The sequence below is a fragment of the Taeniopygia guttata genome, chromosome 10 (genome assembly GCF_048771995.1).
Source record: "Taeniopygia guttata chromosome 10, bTaeGut7.mat, whole genome shotgun sequence".
Lineage (NCBI taxonomy): Eukaryota > Metazoa > Chordata > Aves > Passeriformes > Estrildidae > Taeniopygia > Taeniopygia guttata.
Genome location: NC_133035.1, coordinates 5589245 through 5608894, shown reverse-complemented (window position 1 = coordinate 5608894; position 19650 = coordinate 5589245). Strand labels below are relative to the sequence as shown.

The 19650-nt window shown below is 39.9% G+C and overlaps 1 protein-coding gene across 10 annotated transcripts in view; it reads right to left on the bottom strand.

Annotated features, from left to right (window-relative positions):
* OTUD7A (OTU deubiquitinase 7A) overlaps nt 1–19650 on the bottom strand; it is a 138536-nt gene that overhangs the window by 40878 nt on the left and 78008 nt on the right. For 9 of the 10 annotated variants that reach the window (XM_072933735.1, XM_072933736.1, XM_030281820.4 and 6 more), the window contains 3 exons: nt 10990–11122; nt 4666–4822; nt 3420–3574 (listed from right to left, as the gene is read on the bottom strand). In XM_072933735.1, coding sequence (XP_072789836.1) covers nt 3420–3504 — 85 coding nt within the window. In that variant the 5' untranslated portion in view covers nt 3505–3574; nt 4666–4822; nt 10990–11122. The remainder of the gene's footprint in view (nt 1–3419; nt 3575–4665; nt 4823–10989; nt 11123–19650) is intronic. The other variant, XM_072933737.1, reaches the window with a different exon arrangement.

Sequence of the window (19650 nt, the reverse complement as noted above, 5' to 3'; positions counted from 1 at the left end):
TAACTATTTTCTGTAATGGTTTTCTTTTGCCTTAGGCCACATTTAAAGTAGATTATACATAAACACACCAGCATTACTGTTACTCCATGTGTGAGAGTATCGAGGTGCCAGCCCAGACAATCCAGGAGGGAGAGAGACGTGCCCTCCTTACTCCTGGACCTTCCTTACTCCTTATTAAAGGGGAAGTTGGAGCTCACACAGCTGAAGAGAAATCAATTCTCCACCATGCAGAGCTCTCAGTTTATGCTTAAGAACATTCCCAAAGCTGAGTGAGCCAAAGGAGTTTTCCCAGTGACTAGAAGGGGCCTTGCACACACAGAGGTGACATTTCCTGTTTCCCTGTGACACGAGGTTGATCCATTCCTGAATTCACACCTGTCCAAAGCAGGGATACTCATGATTGCCAGCATAGGCTGCTTTTCAAACTGCTTTGCTGAGATTGTTGTTTCTGTCATCTGGGTCACATTTATTGTCAAATTTATCTGTCAATATTAACTATTCAAGTGAGGGCTTTTTTTTTTAAGGCTGTTTTTATAGAAATCAGCAAAGACTGAGAATGAAAGGCTGAAAAGGCAAATCTAGTGAAGGTTCAAAAAATATAATTTCTACTCTTCATCACCTCACATACACAAGAATGCTTTCAGTTCTTGAGAGCACATAAACAAGGTAAAAACCTCAGGAAGTGGCAAACATCATCTCAGAGACAGGAAATGAAACATGAAAGACTTAGTAAGTAATCATCCAAAAATGAAAGCAAAGCTAGAAAATAACATTTCTAAGGAACAAACGGTTTAGCATGTGTGTATAATCCACTAAAACAGAATTGGTACAGCTAATGATATGTGATTGAAATTTATGAATATTAATTTATAATTAATTGGAAATAGCTACAAGCAGCTTAATAAATATGGAACTCCAATATTAGATTTTATACCAGATACCAACCATGAAGATGTTATATAACTATTATTTTTTTTAATATCTTTGCCTCTTCATTTCAAAAGTAGAATGGACACTTTCTGAAAGATTCATGTCAAGCACAAACAGCAGAATGTTTCTTGAGATAAGAGACAAGCAGCTGTGCTCAATATAAAGCTCAGCAGAAGAAAACTGCAGGGATTTTACCAGCAGGATAGGCAGAGTATAGAAACATCAAGTGAGCCAACATTCAGGACAGCTCCTGGCAATGTAGAAAATCTATAAGCAATGTACAGATTTTTTAGCTATTTGCACAACAGTGTGTTTAACTCACCCATTTGCTGCCAAGATGAACGCAGCACATTGTGCAAAACTGTGCTGTGGATGTAGCAGGACATAACCAAAGCAAAACAATTAATATGTTAAAATAATTGGATAAGGAAGCAGAAATTGGTATCCTTGATTATCTACAGGATAGTGAAATTGAAGAAATTTTCCCCAGGGGTGAACAAAAGAAAGAGCACTAGCTCTGAAAAGGAAGTGTTATTCCATAGGAGCACACTGTGAAAATTCAGTCTGAGCAAGTTACAAAAATAGAATTTTTGAGTGGGTTGGAAAGAGCAAAGGGCTAAGGGATCATTGAAGATCTGACCAAAACTTGTGATTCCATGGAAATTAGGCTCTACACAAGCCTTTTTTTTGGCTCCAAGTTCACTATGACCATCATTTTTAGGGCTACAAACAACCAAACCTTGGAAAAATTTTGGGAAATATTTGAAGTTTGATTGTAACTATGGACATCACCATTCCAAGACCAGGTATAAGGCACTGGCATCACAGGGGTGTGGGGTGGAGGCTGCTCTTCTGAATATTGTTTATATATTGTTAAGAAGCTATTCCATGGGTTTCAGTGCTACTCACAGAGAACTGACACACTGTGATAGTCAAAATGCTGTGAGGGCAGCAGTCCCTGTTGTGTCTTTTTGAAACAAATGGAAAAACCACTCCATCAATTATTGCCTCCCAGCACAAGATATGCCCAGTGTTAGAAGCTGTTACACCAAATGTAGCCACAAGTGCTGAAATGGTTGTCTGAGCACATCTTGTTCAGAACTAGCAACAATCCCTTTCACTTTGAGAAATTCCTGTGTAGGAGGAAATGATTTGGGGCAGATGCATATGTCTATTAGCCTGTCAGAATAATTAGATTGTTTATTTCTTATTTCTTTGTTAGTATGTTCAATGTAAAACTATTCATCTACAGAAATGAGAAGTACAACACCAAGAAACTCCATTCGATATTTATTTGAAAGCATTGCTCTTTATAGAAAGGAAAAAATGTAAGTAACTCTCTTCTGAAAGACCTCTGCTATGTAGGAACCCTTTGAAATTTTGGCAATGCTCTATCAGCACAATATCTGACAATCTGTCCTGACGTAGCTGAGAAAAATCTTCTCATGTTCTTTTTCTAAAAGACCATCAAACTAAGACAGACTCTAGGCGAGAATGACACGTTGATCAAATCAGTCAGACAAAACAGACAAAACTCTTAAATATAGCGAGCCTATGCTAATATTCCTTGCTAGGCATTCCAAGGTTTTATTTCATGTATCAGATGACGTGGGGAATGCTGCAGAATTGTGTGCATCTCTGTGTTAATAAGCTATCATGTCTTATTACTGAAAAGCCCAGAGTAAAGGAAGACCTTGCCACAAAATGAAAAACTTTCAGCATACATAAGGTGAAGCAGCTCTTGCAAAAAGGAGATATATAATATGAGCTATACTTTCACGTCTGCTGTAGCTGCTCAGTTACTTTGATTTAACTCAATTTCTTAGAGCACATTAAGATAAAAAAAGCAACCCCCAAATCTCTCAGGCAGCAAGTTCAGTATGGAACATGAAAAGAAATTAACAAATCCAACTATTATGAAATGCTCTCAAATATCAATTGTGTCTTTCCACTTTTAAGCCTATAAACCTAAAACAACTACAACAAAATATATAAATAGACAGTTCTTTTTCTGATACAGCTTCTTAGTTGTTTTTCAGCCTACCACTTGGCTCCCATGCTGTGAAGTTCAGGTATACATATTAACCACTGCGATCCAAAAATACCTGTGATATCTCTATCACTGTAGAGTAAATCTCTTTCAGACTAAACTTCAGACTTACTACAGTGACCTGAGAAACTTTACAACTACTTTCAGGCAGCTGAATATGAAAATTCAGCTAACGTCTCCTCCCTTCTCTCACTGGCACATAAACACTTAGGGCTCGACTCTTAGTAACTTAAAACATAGCAATCTAATACTAGGAAGTTTTTAAGAGTTTTGTTAAGAACACTGCCTTAGTATAATCTATGGTCAGCTCATTACAAGAGTTGACTTCGTAAAAATACCAAGAAATATCAGTTTCCTTAGACCAGAGCTGCTTGTTATGACTGCTTCTTGGTTTAAGCAAGCCGTGAGCACAGGAAATGGTTGGGTCCAAAAAGTTTACCTTCTAGTAAGTCTCTTGCCAGACCTGGTTCTGCCCCTGTGGACCGAACAAAGTCTGACAGGACTGCATCCATATCAAGAGTCATGTGATCATTCAGAGGTGCTGCCAGACATGCAGCAGCAGCTGGACTCACTGGCTGGCTAAAAGGTCTCCATCTGCCAAGGAGAAAAAGAAACATGGTTTAGAATATACTCCCAGGTGACATAAGCCACATTTCTCCTCTGTTCCCTAAACAAGACTATTAAAAAGCTGGCAGCATATTAAAATAAACAGCATTTGTCATCCATCTCTGCCTTAGCCTAGAGCTGCTGGTCACTCACACTGGAAGGTTTTCTCTATCCTAATATTTCATATTTTTATTGATTTTTCTTATGTGAGCTCATAAATAGCTTTGTAACTTGACTCCAATTCAACTAAACATAAGATTGGTTTATTAAAAGCACAATCACCAGATCATTGTCACTGCTCATAAACTGAGGTTTAGCAAGGATTGAAATGTCTAGAGCTCTTTTGCCTTACTAATACTAACACACACACAGCAGGGCTTAGGATTTATTCATTTATTTGCCTTGCCAATACAGCTCCTGTAATTTATAGATTCTCTGCTGTTCTGGGTCTGGCTGGGACGGAGTTAATTTTCTTCTTTCCTTTTCTAGAACTGTGGCTAAAACAATGTTCATAGTAGCTAATATTACAGTAATTTGAGGTTTATTTGTTTTATTTCCTTTCATTGGTAACCAATGCTGTAGCTGCTGAACAATTTTTACTGTGTTTATGAGCAGTCTGTGGGGGACAATCTTACTAGGATGCTCTCCTGGTGGCACAATCACCCAGGGACCTGTTAAGAAGCAGATCATGTTTTGCCCAAGTGAAATGTGACAATGTCTGGCATGGGAATTTTTCCTGCCAAATCCATGGCCAACAAAAAATACATCTGCTCTACTGCATTGTGCATCTTCTTTTTATTCCTGAAAACAGAAACCTCCTCCTTCTAGGCAATGCTCTTTACAAACATAAAATAGAAATTAAAGCAGTCACCACAAGAGGAGTTCATGCTAGGCAAGCTATTAAAACAGCTGGAATTTAAAGCACAGTCATCCTAAGCATATTTCCATACCTCAACCCTGCCTGCACTGCTGCTGAAATGGTGCAAAGCAAAGAAAACAGGAGGAAATTAAACAATACACAAGGTAAGGAAAAGCATATGTTTTACTTTCATGCTTGTTATTCACTGGCCAAAGTTTACCTTTGAGCATGAATTGGATTTTTCCTGTTGATTCCTCCTCACAGCCTCAGTTACAACTTTACCTCATGCCAAGGGTAAGGTCTGGCATGGAGATTTTCTATTGGCAGCAGATGATGTTGGTTGGCTCTTGCTTGCACCACAGCTACAGGGAAATAAACTGTGAAGAAAATTGGAATTCAATTAATTTCACTGTCCCCCACATGAAACAGTCCTTTCCTATTTCACGTGTAATTGATTATACTTAGCCTGAAAAATGGAATGCTTTTGCTTTCTTAGACATTGCCCTTTGTGCAAGTACATAGCCCTGCTACAATGCAAAAACCATTTACTTTCTGCCTCAGGAGGGTGGGGTCCTTCTCAGCCTCATCCATGGGAACTGGCCACTAAACCAAACTTAGTCCAACAAACTAAATGTTTGTGGGATATAAAATCACAGAATCATAGAATTGTTACAGCTGGAAGATACTTTTAAGATCACAGAATCACAGAATCAGTGAGGCTTGAAAAGACCTCTCATATTATCAAATCCAACCTATGACCTGACACCACTTTATCAACCAGACCACGGCAGTAAGCACCGTGTCCAGGCTTTCCTTAAACAGCTCCAGGGACTGTGACTCCACCACCTTCCCGAGCAGCCCATTCCAATTTTCATCAAGAAATTCCTCCTGATGTCCAACCAGAACCTGCCCTGGAGCGCCTTAAAGCCATGTGCTCTTATCCTGTCACTGTTGCCAGAAAAGAGATTGACATCCATCTCACCACAGCCTTTTTTCAGACAGAGAAATAAGGTGCCCCTCAGCTCCTTTTTCTCCAGGCTAAACAACTGGAGCTGCCTCAGCGCTCCTGGATACCAATTCCATATTTTGCAGGACAAAGGTAGATTACACTGTTGCTAATTCTACCCACTTCACACTCTTTTGGCCTCTACACTGTACCACCTGCATGTTTCACATCTTCTATGCTATTTATCAAGTCTAGCATTATGTTTGGGCCACGTGAAGATAGCAGGGGAGGTGATCTTTTCCTCTCTATTCAGTCGTGGCAAGACTCATCAGGAGTTTTATGTCCCTTTCTGGATCTGCCACACAAGAATGACATGGACATATTGGAGTGAGTCCAGTGAAGGACCACAGACTGCAGTGGAACACCTCTGTGCAAGGGAAACACCTCTAAGGGTAATCCTAATGAAAGTGAAGTAACAGGAAGAAAGCTGGAAATATTGAGGAAACTAGTTAAAAAGGAATGCAGATATTTTGGAAAGAGAACCACCTTAAGGGATTATGGCCAAATTTCACATCTAAGCTCTGTCTCAACTGAATCTGTTCCAATGTAAATGCTGGACAAAAATGCTCCTTTTATTTTTGATAAACACTCATACATAGATGCACTGTACTCAACAGCACTAATCTGTACAAAAAGATCACCAGCAACTGAACACAACTAATTTCTTTAGTGACTACATGAAATAATGGAATTAATCTTAGACAGCAGGATAGAAACATATGGATCAAGCTAAAGGAACCTGTCAGAGATGATACAAAGCATTGGTGCATTTCAGACCACCACCAGAAGTGACTCAGTAGTATAATGAGTGTTAATTTAAAATGCACCAGCTGGGCCCTCAAGTACAGTCACTGTGTGGGGGCTGAAGTGCTCATAAGTTTGGGGAGCTGAAGTGTATATCAGCTTGGAGAAGCCAATTCATGAGTTGTCTCAGAATCAGCATTACTTCAGTATTTTCAATAGTAAAAAAAGACATCCTTCTTAGAGCAGAGAATAACACCAATCTCTGCATTTATGATGTCAGCATCACCTCAAAATTACCACATAGAATCTACACTCTGGAAGCAAAGAGCAGAGTTGGCAGGATCCTCTCTGTGTGCATTTAAACTAACACTGGTCTCTTCCCTATGGAAGTTGTTTGCTCAGCCCTCTAGTATTTACATTAAAAAACCCAACAGGAAAAAGTCTTAAAATATTATCTTTAACAGAAAACTACTATCAGCTGTGAAAAACCACTGAGATGAAAGTGTAAAAAGCAAGTAAAAGAGAAAATAAATTATAAATTCTAAAGGAGGCAGTGACTCAGAAGGCAGGTGCTCTCAGACCCACTTCTCCCCAGATGGATTTGGTCTCTCCTCACCGCAGGAACCTTTGCTGTCAATGGCTTGGCAAAGCATTAACACAACTTTTGCTTTAAATACGCACACGGAGCAGATCTAACACAGTCATTCACCTCACACCACTCCTCCATGGGCAACACTACAGACACACACAGACACCTGCAGTTTTCATTTCAAATGTGTCTCACACGACACACAAACGTCACTTGGAACTGAATGGACATTGACACATCTTGGCCATCAAAACACAGGAAGACCTTGGTTTTCACTCACTTTCTGGCCAAACTTCTTCCCTAAAAATTTTTTATTTATACAGCACAAATACAAGAGGCAGTGAAATTGGATAATTTGTTTTATAGTATAAGAAAAATAATTTTTAAAGTATTTAAAGAGGAGATACTGATTAATTTGAAATGTTAAGATGGGCTAATAGGACTTGAAATCAATTTAGTATAATCTCAGTTATATTTGATCTTTTCTTCTGCTTCAAGTACCCCTCTCTCAAAGCTGAGCCATGCTTGGAAGTGAACAGTCTTCACCTGAATCTAAATTTAACTTCTTCAAAAGCAAACAGCTTCACTCAGCTAAATGGTATGAAGAGTTTTTTCTATAAAGAAGCTTAAAGAGATGCACAGGGATAACTAATGAAGCAAAACCAGCCATGTTAAAACAAATCCCATGCCATGTGTCCAGAACAGACACAGCTGACAAAACCAAAGTGAAGAACAGAGAGAAAACAGCACACAATGGACAAAGCCTCAGGAAGACAGAATGACTAAGTTGCAACTAAGATCTTTCACTTTCCTAATTTTCAAAGAAAGGATGAAATAAGCACCATCAGTAAGAGGCACAGTCTTGGTGCTCTGGGAAACCAACGGAGACACACCCAGCAATTGCATGAAACCAGCTCCCCCGGGCTATTTTTATGTCCCTGCAGTGACAGGGCTCAGGGCCGTTGAACATCGCTGCTGGCTCTCAGCTGCTCTGGCAATGCACAGAGGTGCAGCCAGCTCCCAGGTGCAATGCTCCTGCTGCCTGACTGCCTGGGAGGGCAGAAAGACCCTCTTTGTGCACAGTTTGAGCTTTTGAAAGCAATTCTTTCTGACAGGCTACAATTGATGGGAAATGCCATAATTCTACAATTGCAACATATTATGACATTAAGCCACCCTTTATTAGGTTAAACTATTAAGCAGAAATCTATAATTAAACAATCAAATTCAGTAGAGAAGATTTATTTAGGAGAACAGCAGCTTTAAGGGACGTGGTAGTTAATGCAGGCTATTTAAGACAGTGGAGATGGTATTTTTTTTCTGCTAACTGGATTTAAAGGCATTAGTTGAAGAAGCCAAATCGATGGTAATTACCTAAAGAAAAGGTTACTGTGAACTAGACCTGATGGCAAAGCAGGGCATTTATATGTTAAAATGTGGACTCTAAAAACACAGTAAAATTACAAGACGGCATTTGGTATGGACTATCTACCTTCTCCAGTCTAAAATGACAGAGTTTTGGAACAAAAGGAGAAGACCAAAAAAGATGAAAAGTAAAAGCTCAAATCAGACTTATTACTAAGGGTTTATCTACACAATGGAACTCAGGAAAATTAACCCCGTTAATTTAATTGGATTTGTCTATATCCATTAAATTGCTTTGCAAACACTTTCATTTGTGAATAAAATGCTGGCCTTAATTTGGTTTGGCTCATCTTGCCTTCAAAGTGAGTTGAACTGAATTCACTGGAGACCACTTTAATTATGAATGGGATAGTGCACACAGGGACTTGGTAGGACTTAAGCTGCCCTCTTTAAATTCATGCATTTAGTTGACTTGCATCAATTTTCCCTGGTATGCTGTGTAGACAAGTCCTGAACATTAGACACAGAAGTGGAAAAAACAGAGGAAGAAAGAAGCTATGCTGAATAATCCTCAGCTCTGGGGAACCATCGAAGAACAGCTGTCCAGGAGAACTGTTCAAATACATCAAGTCCAGTTCTAGGATAAATACCATCAAGGTTCAGGGACCATCTAGGAAGTATTTTAAAAATGCAGGTACATTTTAATTTTCAGAAATGTTATTTAAAGCGTCTACTATTTACTTACATATTTGAATTATTTCAAGATAGAGCTATAATGAAGGACACAACTAATGTATCTTTAGATGAGATTTTTACACCTGTATTTTCATGGACCTTCAGGGGGTTTACATAACATAATTTTTCTTACTTAAGAGTGATTACATTCTCAGAAAGAAAAAATGTCACAGATAAACAAGAAGTCCATAGAAACAGGAGTCCTGAACTGGAATAAACCAAGCAAGAGACACAGCCTTTTCAGGTAAGGATCTCCTACACCCCTGCATCAGTATTTTTTCAAGACAAAACACCACCATTGCTATAATATTTTCCAAACGAGAAAACATGATATAGATAACAAGATAAAACAAGATATGGAGAATGAACCTAAGTCAATTACAATGTTTCCCTTCCTTTATTCACAAGGGCCCTCATAGTGTGGTAATTGTATTCTAACAGAAAGCAGCTGTGCAAAGGATAAATGTAATGCCACTGATAAAGCTGGAATTTCTCTGAAACAAATACCTTGACTTTAAAACCAATTCAAGTATTAATTATTCTTTTATCTATGAGAGTGATAAAGAAGTAGGCAGTATTATACTGCACTGGAAAAAATTACAATTAGGCTTTCAGATGTTAATCCGAGGCCTCTTATTAAATGCAGTTTCACTAAGTAACATACATCTCCTTTAGTAGAATACATCTCCAAAGAAGCAACATGGACAGACTAGACTGCTTCCTCATTTGGAATTTTTTCCTTGTTTATGAATTTTTAATGAATTTTTCTTATGAATTTGTCCCAATACAGCAAGAAGATCTTCTACTGAAATACTGAATATATTTCTCCAAATGCCATCCTTCTAATATAAAAGGTATGCTGGCCAAAACTCTAATCTGAACACAACCTTCTCTCTCAAAACATCTATCATGTACTTTGCCCGCATAAAATTTAACTTTGGTGCATGAAAAGCATGCATCCTGAGCAGCCATTTTTGGAGATCTATAGCGTGGAGTTTCATTACTTTTGTCCAAGTCAGCCTTGCATGAGGAGTGACCCGCTTGGGCCTGTGGGCACCACGAGCAGCTTCAGCTCCACAGCCAACACCTCCAGCTGAACCCCTCGTAGCTCCTACTTTTGAGCTCTCTGTCCTCCTGTCTCTCCACTGCGCCATCTGAAATCAATCGTCATAGCAAACAGGAGGCTGAGCCTTCATTTGCACTGCAGATCAGCGTCCTGATCGGCTGCTGTCACCGGGGCCTGACCCCGGTGCGTGGAGCCCGCTCCTGAGGGGACACCCGGGTGACGCCGGAGCCGCGGGCTCAGCCCAGCCCTGCCCGCGCCCGGTCCTGAGGGGACACCCGGGTGGCACCGGAGCCGCGGGCTCAGCCCAGCCCTGCCCGTGCCCGGCCCTGAGGGGACACCCGGGTGACACCGGAGCCTCGGGCTCAGCCCAGCTCTGCCCGTGCCCGGCCCTGAGGGGACACCCGGGTGACACCGGAGCCTCGGGCTCAGCCCAGCCCTGCCCGTGCCCGGCCCTGAGGGGACACCCGGGTGACGCCGGAGCCGCGGGCTCAGCCCAGCCCAGCCCTGCCCGCTCCTGAGGGGACACCCGGGTGACGCCGGAGCCGCGGGCAGGCGGGCTCAACCCAAACCCTGCCCACACCCGGCCCTGAGGGGACACCCGGGTGACACAGAGATGACACCGGAGCCGTGGGCTCAGCCTGGCCCTGAGGGGACAGCCAGGTGACACCCGGGTGACGCGGCGGCTCAACCCAAGCTCTGCGGGGACACCCGGGTGACGCCGGAGCCGCGGGCTCAGCCCAGCCCTGCCCGTGCCCGTGCCCGGCCCTGAGGGGACACCCGGGTGACACAGAGATGACACCGGAGCCGTGGGCTCAGCCTGGCCCTGAGGGGACAGCCAGGTGACACCCGGGTGACGCCGGAGCCGCGGGCTGAGCCCAGCCCTGCCGCCGCCTGCCGCCTCCTCTCAAGAGCCGGGAGCAGCTGCGGCAGAGCCGCCCTGCTCAGATTAGCGCTCCCTGTACGGCTGCTGGGCCCGAGCTGTAAATAGACACACACAGCTGATTAAAGCTACCGTTTTCAAGTGGTTCATTTGACTTACAATAGACTTTAAATAAGAGTTCCTTGAGGCAGGTGTTGGATGGGTGTTATGCTGCTGGTTTTTCGTGAGGAAAAGAATCCATTTTTGCCACAGTAGAAGGTATGAATAAGCAAAATTTTGTCCCCTGAGAAATCTGGAAGAAAAAATAATAGTATATTAATCATTACACTTCTGCTATTTGAATAATGTTAACTGCCAAAATAGTCTTTACCTTTGACCTTAGAAGCCTAATGGATGCTTCTCTTAATACAGATAAATTACCACATACAGTAATTTGCATTAAGAATGCAAAATTCTTTGGCACAACCCAGACAACTAATAAAAAAAGAATTATGAATGTACAAAAAATATCCCTATGGCTTCCTACATGAAAATGGCAACTTGCACTTGGAATTTCTTTTAAGATTTCTTTGTCCTAAGACTATTCAAATACAGCTTTGAAAGTTTTCTTCTCATAAGCTTCTAAAATCTGAAACAATGTACTAATGAAGAGATATCCAGAAGACTCAAGCAGGATAGCCACTCATTTTGATGAAAATAAACAGACGAGCACATGAAGAAAGAAGGAACACCATTTCATAGGGTCTAATTTTAAAAGATACAGCAGTTCCCTTTCCATATAATAATCTACTACCATCTCCTAAGAATAAATCCTGCTGCTTGCAAATACATAATCCAATTACTAAAAGCTTCACCTTATCATTCTAAAAGACATTTACAATCAGTTTTATTGTTTCTGGTTTTTTAATCCATTCACAAAACTCATACAATTGTAACTGGGCCCAGCCTCACCAAAACCAGCCCAAATCTTTTTATGATAAAAAACATTCCTTCGGATAATGCTTTTAAAACAGGCAAAACTATACCAAGGTCCACAGTTTTTATTATTTTTTTGAGAATTAGGATATGAAAACAGAATATTATTTCTTGCTATTTCCTAAAATATATACCCAAGGAATCAAATCTCAGTAGATAATAGTTCCTATGCAAAAACTCCCAGTTGTCTGTGTGACAGCTCAACTGTAACTTAAGTACCTCAATTAACAAGTGTTACCTTACCCAACTCTAACTCAGGTGCAAATGAACTAACATACAGGAGTTAATAAGAGTCCTACCTTTTTTTTTTCTTCACCATGACATATTTTTATGCAAAACCCATAAATATGACCAAAGTATTATCTTCAATTCTTCGTTGGAACTCACATATGGACATAGCACACCACAGATACCCTCACGCTGAAGCAGATTATTTCAAAGGTTGTAAGAGCATGAAAAGTTTAATTTCATACATTGCAAAGGAAATTCAATCAAACCACATTTGCCTGTGACCCTTCATTTATCACCCTCAGGGAACTTAAAAATAACTGTAAAACTCTCAACTTAAAGAAGCAACTTTTAATAACTCTTAACACTTTCAAGGGTACTTGGACTGCAGGGGATAGAAATAATCATCAAGGGTGAATATGCCTCCACATTTCCAGCGATACAATATTAACCAACTGAAATATCTACACTACGGAACTCCCCTTAGCTTTGGGAAATAACTAAAAACTCTGATATCCAGCCCTCAAAACTGAAAGATGATGCTTCTGCTAAGGAGATGTAACTTTTATCATTGCCCTAGAAATAAACAAGAGAAGTATATTCCTTTCTTTTCAACACATATTAACAAACAATGATCAAAACATTTTTATAGCTTTGTTCAACACATCTGCTGCACAGAGTAATAAACACTTTCCAACACTCAGCCTACTACTTCTGTTGAAAGAGGACTCAACTTACATCCTTGCAGTAAATCTTTTTTTTATTATATCACAATATACCATTTCAACTAAAATAAAAATTATTCCATTTAGCTTGTAGTTGTGAATAAGTCATCTAAAATATTACCCTGGATACTGTAATGGTCAGGGCACAAGAACATGCACATAGCTCAGCCTTTTCAGCCTTTCTCACATATTGGAGCTTCAGCAGTTCAAGATCAACCCTAAATATTGCTTACTCTACTGTATTCCCCTGTATGGGGAATTGAGAAACTGAAGAATTCTCCCTATATGACCCCCAACTTGGTCTGTGACAAACTACATAAAGATATAAACACTCAGAATAAAGTTATCATGAAATATGAAAAGTTCAATTGCAATTCTTTCATCACTCTGAGCACAAATTTTGAATTTATTTTTCTGCCTTTGCACGGTCCTTGCAACAGCTTCTGTGTGAAGTTAGCAAAGAAAATGAAAGGCAGACTGAAGATGCGACATATGTATTGCAAACCAAAGAACTCCATCTCCAACAGGTATTTTGAATTCTGCCTAAGACAGAATCAGCTGATGCCAGAGATCAGAGATGTTTTTTGTTAAGAATGAATATCCCCATTAACTCTCATTTTCCCCTTTTTTTATCTGACATTTCAAACCAGTCACTAACAAAAAGCTGAAGAAGCTTCCTCCACTTAGCTTCTAGAAATACCTGAATTCTCTCCCAAGACTCTCAAACTGCTTGTTCTGAAATCAAAAGGGGTTCCATTTTCCACTTCTGCTTTTGACACAGGACTCAAATACTTCCTACAATTTTCTCAGCAGCTTAGGATCAGCTGCACAGTGCTGGAAACCTCTGCCAATACTCTGTTGAATATGGATCAGCATCTCCCCAAGCACGAGCACATCTCAACTGTGTGCTTGCTTCCACCATTTTTGTTACATACATGCACACTGAAGTAAGTCCAGACAGAAATCATCACCTTCTGTAACATCAGATTTGTGTTTAGATTCTGTCAAGACTTGCTTTCTTCAGTGCAAGTTCTAAATTCAGTACAAGCCTTACCCACTGCTCATTGGCTCTTTACAATAATTTATTTAGTTCAAGCAACATATGAGGGAAAAGATATCTCTAATAATAGGGAAGCAATAACATTCAATAAATAATAACAAGACCCCTATCAGGAAGGGGTTTCCATGATAAACATGGCCACTATTGGTACTGGTCTCCTTAAAGACAAAGGACAAGTACCACAGAAATGATAATTCTATTCTAGCCATGGAACTGTGTCTATCTGTGTCCTGCAGATGTCCGTGTTGAAAACTTTGAGGGGAAGGATGCAAAATTTGACACACAGCATCTGTCTACATCTCAGCTACAGAAGATTCATGACTAGCTGATGTTTCATGTTCTTGCAGATCTGTGACATTTGTCATTCCCCAGAGTAAGGCAGCACCTCAATGATCTAACTTTCCAAAGACAAGTTCTTGAGCACAGTCTGAAGTGCTGGCACAGACTCAGTTTGTTTTTTTTTTTCCTGAACCTTCATCACTTGAAATTCCTTTATAATCACTACATGAGGAACACCTATTGCTTTATCTATGTCCTAAATCTGTAGAGTCTGTCACAAGTTACTGATGAAGTAAAGGATTTCTTCTTCTGCTACAAAAGTCTTACTGTGACCAGTGTTCTTGCATGTGAACACATTTCTCCCCTTCCCAGCTTATGCCAATTTGACTCAGAAAATGTGTGCAGTGGATTGAGCTGACAGGGATATGAAGGCAGAAGCTTAAAAGACATCAAAAGTGTTAGCAGTATGAGCTCTGTATAAATAGTCTAATACAAGTCTCCAAGCATCCTTTATCTTCCTGTACACAGAGATCAGAGGAAAGCTCAAATGCTTAATTGTATGTCAAGTGCACAGTCAGCGATTAAGGGTTCAGTGTAGTCTTTAAAAATGGAGTCTGCAGCACATCCATGCCTTTATGGAGACAATTCAGCTGCTGTTTTAAACACAAGGCTTGACTGTTATTCGGCACGTGACATTGTTCCTCACATCAAGGCAAAACACTGGTGATTCTTCCACATTCCTCTTAAAAATGCTGATCCTCTCAATTGGTTCATCCCACAGCTTCAGTGACAGACCGATGAGAAAGGTCTCTCTCTTACAAGTACCCTAAAAGTAGCAACAGGATTGAACTTCTGAAATTCAAATTATGTACAAAAAGCAAGTCCTCGTAAGTCCTTAGGTGCACATAAGTTAGAAAGAATAGCAAGCTATGATCAGGCATTTGTGTAATGTGCTGGAATTCAGCAAAAGCTGGAATATCAGCTCGGTGTGTGCTGAGCTAAATGAGATCCAGCAGGGAAGAACACACACACACCATTCAGCAAAACAAAACTGGGTAATTTCCCCCCAACCCTCAGACTCCCACCCTTATTTCTGTGAAACATGATGTTCCTCAGTTACTGCATTTAGTTTAGGAAATTAAGGAGAATGGAAGACTTAATTCCTTTTCATCCTAAAAAAGCCTATCATTTAATATCATCTCCAAGATTTCAAAACAGCTAGAGATACAAATGAGGAAATAAAGATTTGAGACATGGCATCTAGAATGATTCATTTAACATTTTGAAGATTTATAATATAAGTATAGTAACTGTGTGTTTCACTTAGACTACATAAGTAATTGAAAAGTCCTGCAATAGGAAAGTCAGTGAAATGAATGTGAAATTGCCTAATATTAAGAATGGTTGTTCATCGAAATTTTTTTAAAAACTTCCATAAACAGGTTTTGCATTTAGTCAAATCAAGTTGGTAACACAAACTTAGTTTTCTCCATAAATGAGCTGTAACTACCTCTACAGTGATGATTTTTCCTCTAATTCAGACAATATGAAAACTAATAGGAAATACTCCAGCTAAACAAGGAGAACTGAAAGCTGATGAATCAAGGGAAGTGTTATAAGGAAACACACACCAGAATTGTACACACAAAAAAAGCAACAGCAACTAACAGATATTCCAAGTTTGATGCTAAAATAGCCTAATTTCTGAGCAAGTTCAACAGGACTAATGGATATTCAGCATCTCTAAGAAGTAGCCCATTAGTTCTAATTGCCACTGTCGTCATCATCTATTATTGCATTCTATGGAAAAGCAGGACATGGAATTAAATAGCACTGTACAAACTAGGAAATTCATAATGCCAGGAAAAAACACATGGAAAAGGCTATTGATTGCAAAATAGAGCCAGGGGGTGGGGGAATAAAACCTTTCACTACACTGAATATTAATGTCTACAGGCAACAGCTAAAAAAAAAAACCAAACCAAAAAAACCAAAACCAGTGTCTGCATTTTTTTAACTTATGTACAAAATTCACATATGAAAAAAGGACCTGTAAACTAAATGAAGAACACTCTTCTGAAACAAACATCTCATCATGAACTCCCAGACAGGAAAAAGAGAAGAAAACACAAAAGAATTTGCAGTCTCCTTGGGCCTTAGCTGACAAACGTGATGACATCCTCACTTTAGGGAATTAGGACATATTTTTAGAGCTTACTGCAAGCTTCAGCATATAAATATCTTTCCAGTTAATCTGCTGCAGAGAAAAATATTTATATATTTTTTAAACATCTGAAATTGCATCCTGAAAGGATTTCAGAAATACCTGCATTTTCCCCTGAATTTCATCATAAAAGCCCTGGAAAGTTGACAGATAGAATTAAAAAAAAATCCTTTAAGCTATCAAAAAAACTATTCTTTCACACTTTTTTTGGGTTTTTTTTAATTTTAAAGACATTGATCAAACTCCTCTGCTTTGCTGCTGATCAGAAGCCAGATGCATAGCAGAGCTGACTGGGAGTTGTTGCTGATTATTTTTAGAAACAAATGTTTCAGCACTTTGGACAATACCCGCTGTCAATTTATTAGAAATTATTCAAAAACTCATGGCAGAAAATGGCTCTGCCTGATTTGCAGGGCTGCTTATTAGCCAGAAATGCAAGGAGGAGAAAGAATTCTTTTACTGTTGGTTCAGAATAAAAAGTTGTGGATGTGGAACAGGAACAATTTCAATGAAGATCTTTAAGTTAATTTAGGTTTTATATGAAACAGAAATGGCTGTGTGGGAGGGAGGGAAAGAGAAAATTATGATTTGATGCAGGGAGTTGGTCCCACAACAACAGATCAGCAGTGTTTGGAAGACAGATGCTCAACACTCAGACAAGACTATAAACCACACAAAAGGAATTTAAAAAAAAAAACAAACAAACCCCACCAAAAACAAATAAATGAAACAAAACCCCCAAAAACAAAACAAACCTCTCAAGCCCCCCAAAACAAAAAAACCAACCAAGGAAAAAAAAAGAACAACTAAAAAGAGTTTGCTTGAAACCATGTTCTTCCATCACCTGAAAAAAACCCAACTATATGAGTTAAGGAGTGACCAACCACAGTGCAAGAAGCAGAACTCCTATTTCCCCTGCTTAACTTTGCAGAAACCTATTTGAAAAAATGATGGCTTTATTTGTGATGTCAGTCACTTTGCAGTAAATCAGTCAGTCTGCCAGACAGGCAGTGTGTGCTGCTGTGTGTAACCCCAGGCAGCAGCTCAGCCCCACGCAGCTCCTCGGCCACTCCCCCTCCAGCAGCACCAGGATGAGAACTGGTAAAGGTAAAAGCTGCAAAACTCCTGGGTTGAGATGAAGATAGTTTATCTGGGAGGGCATAGCAAAACAAGGAATCCATTCAGTGCTTCCCGTGGTTGGGCAGGTGTTCAGCATCCCCAGGAGGGCAGGGCCCCAGCACACAGAATGGTGACTGGGGGAGACAAACACCATCACTCCAAATGTCCTCCCTTCCTCCTTCTTCCCTTCTGTCACAGGGTCTGGAACATCCCTGTGGTCAGTGGGGGTCACCTGTCCTGGCTGTGTCTCCTCACAACCTCCTGTGCACCCCTAGATCCCTCCCCAGCCTAGAAGCAGGAAAAGCACGAAGGGCCTCGGCTCAGTGTGAGCCCCACTCAGCAATGACAAAAACATCTCTGTATCATCAACCCTGTGTTCAGCACGAATCCAAACACAGCCCCATACCAGACAGTGTGAAAAGAATTAACTCTAGCCCAGCCAAAACCAGCAGACACACAATATTGACTCACTTGAGTCAGCTTTTCTCTTATGTACAAATGTTTGGGAAAAACCTCTAGCTTTTCCCATTTGCTGATCCAGTCAATTACTGAGCAGTGTTCTCCATTTCATGACAGACAGAATGAGCTCATTTCTTGGAGCTGCAGTCAGTACACACTGAAAAGCAAACTATCTGTGGGGAGTTCATGATACTTGAAATGTAAAATGGCACAAGCTGAACTTTACCCAGTTGATAATAATTTGATTTTTCAAGCAGTAGCTTCAAAGTAAAAGTGGTATGTCAAGAAAAGAAGGTCACCACCATCAAACTGTCAAATAAGCTTGGATCAGAACTAAACTCATGCCACTAGTATTTGTGTTTTGATTAATATAGAAATTGATCTTATGCTTATGTGCATTGTAATATATGCAACTTGGAAACTACACAGCAACTGCTATTTTCTTATGTATAACAATAATGTTTTCTGTGATGATGATAGACTGGAGACTTTAAATAAAAGGAAGGAAAAAAAAAAATACCACTTCCATAAATACATCTCATTCAAAAGAAATTTAGTTGCAAAGAACTTCTTGGGCAACTTCAAACAGTCCTGAATCTAACCTGTGAATTTTTTTCACAGCTTATGTGACTGAATATCTACTCCACATATACAAATCCACATCTGCTTGATTAAATTAGAGTGTCAGTCTCCTAAAGTAAAGACACAGCCAAATGGACCAAAGTTATACAAACCATCTCCAGCAGGAGGTTGAAAATCTGGCCCTATACCTACTCTGTAATTCAAATTATAGAGTTTAACTCAAACAGAAAGACATGCAGAGAATTTATATTATAATTGCAATTGCTACTTAGAGATAAGCAGTAAATGTTCCCATAATACTTTACCTTTAGAAAGTCAGACACTTAATAGAATGTCACTCCAGTAAGCTGACCTTGGGAATCTTCCTGTCCTATCATGCATTCTAGAAACCACTACAAGCATTTATTAAGGGACAGATTTGCTCACATTGATCTCAGTTCTTTCCATGAACTAATCCATCTGTTAAACGCTGAAATGAAGGCACACACATCAATGGGACCAAAGGCTTCAGCAAGGGCCTTTTTTTTCCACGTGGAAACAAAAAGGTACGGGCTGAAGCTGTAGTGTATCAGGTTTCTTAAAGGAGAAACCTGGCTGAGAAAATACCTGTACTGCTGGAACTATAACACCTTGTCTTGCTAACATGGAACAGCAGCAGTGAAGGAATGTTTGCAATGGAAATACTGTAGACAGGTCAACAGACTCACCATACCTTGGCTGAGCAGAAAAATGGACAGCATGTACTGCCCTAGACAGTGCTGATGTGCTAAGGAAGAGCAGGGAGGAACTGCAGTCTTTTTCCTCTTCCATCTGTATTTTAAACAGCCTGAAAAAACACTGAAAACTTTTCCAGTTCCCTGCTCATTTTAGGTAGAGGCATAAAGATGAAATTTGCGGTTTAGCTTTCATAGTACTTTTGCTCTCCCTTCTAGGCCTTGGAAACGTTCTCCTGGGCATTTCTAAGCTGGCTATGATGTCAAACAGCACAATGTATATACTATGTACTCTGAAGAGAAATAAAGAGAAACACTAAAGCTTTATACATCATTTGCAATGTGCCACAGCGCTTCAGTTAAGATAAAATATCCAGTATTCTTGCAGAAGGCCTTAAAAATAGAAAAACAGTCTTGTGATTGTGAAAGCTAGGAATAAAGTTAATTACAATAGTA